This window comes from Monopterus albus, unplaced genomic scaffold, assembly GCF_001952655.1.
Source record: "Monopterus albus unplaced genomic scaffold, M_albus_1.0 scaffold3.1, whole genome shotgun sequence".
Lineage (NCBI taxonomy): Eukaryota > Metazoa > Chordata > Actinopteri > Synbranchiformes > Synbranchidae > Monopterus > Monopterus albus.
The window spans coordinates 7,362,903-7,370,346 of NW_018127883.1; the positions used below are offsets into that span (position 1 = coordinate 7,362,903).

The 7,444-nt window shown below is 38.3% G+C and overlaps 2 protein-coding genes across 3 annotated transcripts in view; one reads left to right on the forward strand and one right to left on the reverse strand.

Annotated features, from left to right (window-relative positions):
• Window positions 1–3,764, reverse strand: part of tial1 (TIA1 cytotoxic granule-associated RNA binding protein-like 1) — an 8,431-nt gene extending 4,667 nt beyond the window's left edge. Inside the window, exons 1-6 of the mRNA XM_020599027.1 lie at window positions 3,384–3,764; window positions 2,839–2,935; window positions 2,366–2,464; window positions 2,150–2,204; window positions 1,966–2,053; window positions 1–8 (exon numbers count right to left, since the gene is read on the reverse strand). The exon at window positions 1–8 is cut by the window's left edge and continues 89 nt beyond it. Of these exons, the coding sequence (XP_020454683.1) occupies window positions 1–8; window positions 1,966–2,053; window positions 2,150–2,204; window positions 2,366–2,464; window positions 2,839–2,935; window positions 3,384–3,412 (376 nt within the window). The 5' untranslated portion in view covers window positions 3,413–3,764. The remainder of the gene's footprint in view (window positions 9–1,965; window positions 2,054–2,149; window positions 2,205–2,365; window positions 2,465–2,838; window positions 2,936–3,383) is intronic.
• Window positions 3,765–5,083: 1,319 nt separating this feature from the next.
• The window catches only part of bag3 (BCL2 associated athanogene 3), a 6,308-nt gene continuing 3,947 nt past the window's right edge, over window positions 5,084–7,444 (forward strand). Inside the window, exon 1 of one of the 2 annotated variants that reach the window (XM_020599016.1) lies at window positions 5,084–6,388. In XM_020599016.1, the coding sequence (XP_020454672.1) occupies window positions 6,191–6,388 (198 nt within the window). In that variant the 5' untranslated portion in view covers window positions 5,084–6,190. The remainder of the gene's footprint in view (window positions 6,389–7,444) is intronic. The other variant, XM_020599009.1, reaches the window with a different exon arrangement.

Genomic DNA, 7,444 nt, shown 5'->3' on the forward strand with positions numbered 1-7,444 from the left:
TAAAACAACTTCAGTGCACTTTTCAATTTAAAGGACACAAACTAAAAGGAACCACGCAAAACACATTAAACTGTGTATCCTCTACTCTGTCCTACATTAAGGTACATTAGCTATCGTGACCTTGTACTGAGCGCTGACTCGTAATAAAACTTCAACACTTGAAAATCAAACAAAAAAACAAGTACAAATACATGCAGCCTATAGTACTGATTTTAAATTCTTTCAGATGTATTAATGGATCCTTGTGACTAGAGCACCGCCTCTTGTTCACTCCTCTCAGCAGTAGGCTATTGATTTACATTTACAAAGGAACAGATTATATGGATTACCATGCATTGTTAAAATCTGATGTTGGTGCTCTTCCAACAAATAAAAATATATAGTAAATATCAAAAGAGAAAAAGGAATTAAACGGCATACATGGCCTGTTAACAGATTTCTTTATTTTTCCTGGTCAATTCTCTACCACCAATATGCAGTACGGAGACTGGGGAGCTGCAAATTTTGAGAAATTGACATTTTCAGAAATTTTGGAAGCACTACAAACAACACTATACAAATCAAAATGAGACAATTTAAACAGATTTAGAGGAAAACATGGAGTATTGGACCCTTGCTAATCTAAGCTAAATCATGTTAAACATAGCATCTACAAAGACATATGAAAAGAATAGAATAGAGAAAAAAACTACATCTGAGTCTCCAGAGTTCACAGTTCCTTGCTGTTAGCCTTCAAGCTCCTGTCCAATCCTATGAGCATTTCTGTAAAATAACCAAAGTACTATTACTTCACTGAGTCTCACAGCTAAAAGCTGTTCAGGTTCATACAGACAGCTTACATTTTGCTGACATACTGTACGGCTTACTTACCACACCCTAAATATGTAAACAAAAACAAGAGCAGGCTAAAGGCTGACACGTCAGTCACAAAAACAGACACAGTGCACAGATCACAAGTAAATGCTAATAATTAAGTATCTGATAGTCTACATGAAATGTGTTGTCATTAATAACTTAGATGAGTTAGTTCCAATCTGATAAGAGTGTGTATACTTGTCGATACTGTGTATGTGTTTAAAAGTGAATGCTTTGATCCATTTTCATATCTACTTTAACCTGACACTTAAAAGCATGTTGCTTCATCATCAACCATGTTTACATACATATATGTAGTGTTTTTATAAATGTGACAAGGAGTACATCAAGATGAAACAAAATGAAGCTATTCTCCAGAACACAAACATCTCAGCTGGCTTCCACTCACGCATGGTGTGTCACAAGAGATAAATTGGGTTTTCATTCTTTGGGTTAATGTTTTCTCAGAATATATTAAGTAAAGGCATAAGCACAAAATTCCAAAAACTCATCTATCAACCTATCTACTGGATAATTAATTTTGTCAAGAACGAGTGCATACAATACTAATATGGATTGTTAGACAATCACAATTATAGATGGCATCTGTATCTGTACAGATGCTCTAGATGCTGCAGTTTGGGCCTCTGTGTAATTCAAGATTTTGTTTTTCCTTTACATTATTCTCAATATTCAGTGGGGAGATGACAGGAAATGAGGGGGCGTGGGAGTGTTCCGGTATTTTTCACAATATCAAGCCATTGTTCTTATCCCAAAACAAAATAATTAATCTAAGACGAAATTTAACTTGCACACTGTCAAGGAGGAACAAAGCCTTCAGGATGGCAGCCCTTATGGACTATGAACTCATGAAAATCAAACTTTCAAATGTTCATAATGTGTGAGCTTCTTAATATTTTTGTGTTTACAGTCAAAACCCACGTTGTATGCATGTAAACATGGCCATAGTTGGTTGCTTCAGAGCAAAAACTTAAAAGATTATTAGGAAGTACTGTAATAATGCCCAGCTTTAATCAATATGATTGGATTATAGCACAGAAATTATTGCACTGCACATAAAAGAAATATCCTTTTACAGTTAAAACTTACGAGATTTTCCCAAAAGGTGCAAATGCAGCCTTGACATCCTCAGTGGTAATCTCAGGGCTCAAATCACCCACAAACACATGGAAGTGATCTAGAGTAATACAAAAGACAAACAAAGTGAAGAAATCATTTACTATTTACTGGTAAACTTTGATTTCAGCAAATTAATTAACAGATGAACACTTACTGGATGTGTCTTTCTTCTGGCTACTCGGAGTGGTGGCCCAATTTACTTTGACCTCCTGAAAGCATAGAGTTCACAGAGAGCTTTGAAAGCTATAACAGAGGACCCAAGAACTGGACATTTTCTACACAAAAGATCAAAATGACCACAGAGGAATTCTGACAACATATGAAATGCCTAACCTCACTTTTAATTTTAGATTAGAGAAAGTTGTCCTACCTTTCCTAATATCTTCCTCCCATTCATGGCTGCAAGGGCTGCAGCAGCATCTCTGTGTTCAAAGAACTCCACAAAGCAATAGGGGTCATTGCTTGTATGCTGCAAGGAACAAGGTGAAACACAGTTCAAAAGTTTGGTTACACTATTTTGTAGACCACTGTAATGTAACAACTCATAAAAACAATTGCTTCCAGAATTTTCACATTCTTAAAAAAAAAATCTTAAATCATAAATATGTGTGCTTTTCTTTGCACCAATGTATTATATATTGTTATTTAATAAAAATGGTTTTGTTAAAAAAAAAAATAACTGGGCCGACAATGGCCAGAATTCAATTCACTTTATACGTTCAAGTCAAAAGTCCTTGAAATCTTTAAGTGAAGAGTGACACGTAGTCACCCTCCATATGGGAATCAATGCAGGGGAAATGAAATGAAAAGAGACAACTAGAACATAACATGTTTGCTGCTTACCTCTGTGATCATTTTACAGCTTTTGCAAGGCCCTATCTGGGTGAAAAGTTGCAGAATCAAAATTTCGGTTACATCTCTGGAGAGGTTTCCCACATATCTGGAGAAGAAAGAGGTTTTGTGAAAGTCGTTACAGTTTTCTCCAGGTAACGATTAAGTGGTACAGACAGTAATACTTGTTCTGAAAAGCTGACATAGAGACAACTTGTTTCGAGTGCTAACGTTACTTCTTGCTTAATGAGCGTGAGTTATTACTGTGTCGTTATTTACATTAACGTAGCTTAAGTACTGACTTACAAGTTGGCCCAACGAAACTGCTAACTTTAGCGTTAGACAGCTGTCGTCGCTGACGCTTGACACTAGCATTAAAGATTGCGCAAATCGAAATTCTTTTTGTGTTGTCTACCCTAATGTTTGTGAAACATTAGCTAGATATTTATGTTGTTTGGCGGTATCAGCTAGTTTCTCGTAATGGATAGCTAAGTTAGCCACCTGTTCCCGATGTTAGCGAAGCTAACGACACTGTTAAGATGCCTAAAGTTACTTACAGGGTTTTGGGGTAACTTTCGTCGTCCATTGCTGATGCCAACAGTCACCAGGACAGAAAACGTTCGTAGCTAGCTAGTTAGTTAACGTTCACCGATTCCGGTGTACGCTGTCGAATACAACAACCAGCTAACTAGCTTAGAAGCTAGCGTTAGCTAACCGGGCGCCAGGGCATACGTCACGCTGGGAGTCCAGGGAGCGGGTGTACGTACATACGTGCAGACAACCGGCTAAGTCAGGATGAAGAGAGAGAGGAAAAAATAAAAAAAATAAAAAAAAAGAGCGTTTTTTTTCCCCCCAGTTTTTTAATTGTGGAAATGATATATGTTGTCTTGGGGATAGCCGTGTTAAAACTACAAGAGCCCAGACAACGAATATATTTAGTACTTATTTTTATCACATTTGTCAACGCCTGAAAGGGATTTGTGCGAGACACTTTTATTTTGAAATTGGACGCAAGAGTAGGCTTGTTTTAATCACCGGTGTTCGATAGGTGGTTCGAACCGCCGGGACCATTCTGGAATATGAGCTCACGTGATAGCGTGTAGGCTCCAATGTAGTTAATACATTCATGATTTATATATATGATTCTATATATGCAGTGTTATTGTAACTGTTCAAGTGGTGTAAAATTATTAAAGAGGATTTTGTCCAGGCAAAAAAAAAAATATTTAGACAAATTTGCCTCAAGGAACTTTACAGTCTGTCCTTGGATCCTCACATTAGATAGTGTTTGGACTACTAACTAAAAAGCATGAGCTAATCTGCATTTTAAAATGTTGAGTTATTTTGCATAAACACGGTATAATTTACACAAACAAATTATGATTTAGATATTTAAACATGTGGTTTAAGGTTATAGTGAAATCTGCCTAAACTCAAATCTAAATGTATTTATATAGCATTTTAAAATCAACAACTTGTTGACCAAAGTACTTCACATAAGCCACAATAAAATTAAATAAAAAGCAAAAGACACAGACAGTAAAACATTGGAAGAGGAGACGTCAGCTCCACTATGATCCAAAGGCCATGAAAAATAAATAAGTTTTACGCAGTGACTTTAAGACTGGCATATCTGTTGTAGATTTAATATTAATAGGTAAACTGTTCCACAGTTTTTGGGGTGATTATAGCAAAAGTGTGATCACCCCAGCGCTTGTATCCAGTCATCTAAAAGAAACTGATATGAGGACCTAAGGGATCTAACTGGCTTGTGCCACTGCAGACATTTACTGAGATAGGAGGGGCCAATCCATTAAGTGCCTTAAAAACAAATAACAGTAACTAAAAACTGATTCTAAAAGGGATTTGAAGCCAGAAAGGGGTTGTGTGGTCATGCTCACAGTTACTTGTCAGTAGATGAGCAGCCGCATTTTGAACCAGTTGGAGACGTGAAAGTGCATTGCAGTACTCGAGCCTAGAGTTGATGAAAGCATAGTCTGCCATTTCAAAATCAGTAAAAAAAAAGAAACGTCTTGAGTTTGCTTAACAATCTCAGCTAGAAAAAGCTTGCCTTCACCACTGAATCGATCTGTTTATAAAGTTTCAGTTCAATATCACCCCCAGTAACACCCCCAGATTTTTTTTTACCATGGGTTTCAGGTGCAGAACCTGAATTACTAAACAATATACACTCATTTTACTTTAATTAAGAGGGCTGCAAAAGTCAGAGCTACCCTTTAGTCTTACCATGCAAGTATTTTTGGAAACGTAAAAAAATGGTATTCTGGAAACATAAACAAGATCACTGAATGAATAATCTGGTGTTTTATTTATGATGATTTCTGTGACTAAAGACATTGATTTATGCAGGACAGACAACTGAACCAGGAAGGACTGAATAGAACCTTTTCCCCCTGCTAAAAATCAGTAAAATGTATGTGTGTCACTACATGCACAGGAATTTAATTTCATTACTTTAGGATTCTTTTTGTTGTTACAGTAGGCTATAACCTATAAAAATCCCTATAATATTGAGAAAATATTTATGGAGCTCAATTACCATCCTCAAACTCTTGTGGAAAATGATGATTTTGCTGTTTATACTTACAAACAAACATTTACAAGGACAGGCTCCACTTAATAGCTACACACCTTGTTATGTCAATATCTTACTAATTTCAGGTGTCCAAAAATACAAATATCAATTGTCTTGAACTCCAATATCCAAACCATCTGAACACCCATAAAATTCAGAGTCTTGGTATTGATGAGTTTGATTTACTAGCATTTCTCGTATAAGTTTTAGTTTGTGTGGTCCTGTGACTGAGGAAGATCTGTCATTAGAGGTGTCACTGCCTGTGCCCACACTGTATCACACCACCACAGTTGCATAATTGTGTAACAAATTATAGCAAACCCAGACTGAGTTTCCTTGGACAAGATCTATGATGTGGGAGTCTGAGTACATCTATTTGGGGAACCTTTCATAATGAAAAAGCTTGGGATTCCCTTACTCAGAAACTGGCTCTCAAAATGGGGTCCAGGGCACACTGGGCACCGATGGCGCTCCAGGGAGCCCCAGCAGAACTGGGGCGAAGGATTGCCAGTAAACTAGAGACAATACGACTGTCACTTTCTCCACAGCTGCAACAAAAATCGTCCTGAGAGGGGTTCCCCGGGAAAAATTGTGAAAAGCAGAGCATTGGTTCCATGTCTTGGTTGTTGGGTCTGCGACATAGCACGTTAGAGAACCCGTGTCCAACGCTGTCCGCCCCCAACATTAACCCTGCTATTTCCAGAAACTTCCAGCCCACTTTTCCACGTCACTTGAAGGAATCTTTAAAGCGTCCGTCGCCTGTATAAAATGTCTCAGTATTCGACAGCTAGTAACATGAACGGCATGAAGATACAGTCACCGATACTGACAATGGCAAGTAATGACAACGACCCTCTTCCCCTCGGCTGGGAAATAAAAATCGACCCTCAGACTGGATGGCCCTTCTTTGTGGATCACAACAACCGCACGACAACATGGAATGACCCGAGACACGACACGAAAAAGGTAAAAAAAAAAAAAGCGGCGGGATAAAGTTGGTTTGTTCGTGTTAAGCGCTAAAAGCTGTACAACTCTTCAAACGGCTATTTTTGTGTCGAGCTACGTCGGTTACAGCGTTTTGTTCTGGTGCGCTGACACAGCAGCAAAAGCGTTGTGCTACATCACTATATTAATCTTGTTGAAGGTATAGGCCTTGTTTGGCACCCACCTCCCCCTCGCAGACAGCTCATAAGCCTATTATAACGGGTGATCAACCTCGTTATGTTCCCGTGTCATGATCTAAAACTATTATTACTCGATGACTCACGCTGCAGTATGTAAAGGCTACCCAAGATGAACTCCCAGTATTTTAATAACATGTCTTTCATGGTGGAAAACACAGCGACGTCCAGCTCACAAGAAACTTTTTCCCTTACATGGATTTAGACAGGTCCAGTTCACTTTGGCCCATGGAGTCCTACTGTGTGATCTTGGTGCTGGCTGCCCTGCTTATCATATTCAGCTGTATTTGATACATGCTGTGAAAACATAGAGGTCTGCAGAGAAAACCCGTGGGCTGAAGTAAGCTTCACAGGCTCCCAGTTGGTAATCTTTAGTCTCAGGGAGGGAGACTGTTGTCCAAAGTTAGTGTCCGAAGAATCTGCTGGAAAGACACAGCTGTCAGGGGATAAAATTGGTGCAGTGGTGCTCCACACTGAAATGGCAGAGGGCAAAGGGTCGCTCACAGCTTTTTCATAACTTTTGTCTTAGTGGAAAACGCCACTGGCTTACATATAAATGCAGTTTTCAAAAACCTCTTGCATTTGTTTTAGTGGTTAGAAGCAACCTTTGATCACTTCAGATATGTCAATGATAGAGTGCTGAGCCACTAGTAAACCTGTTGCTTGTAGCTGTCAATGGCAGGCGCACTACCCTTTCCACCTGGGCTAATGGAAACTTAAACAATTATTCCTGATCAGTGTCATTGTCTGGCATTCAGGAGTGTGCTGTAGGTTCAACAGTTGTACATAATGAAATATAACACTATATAAATTTGATAATATATTTTATTAATTATAAATA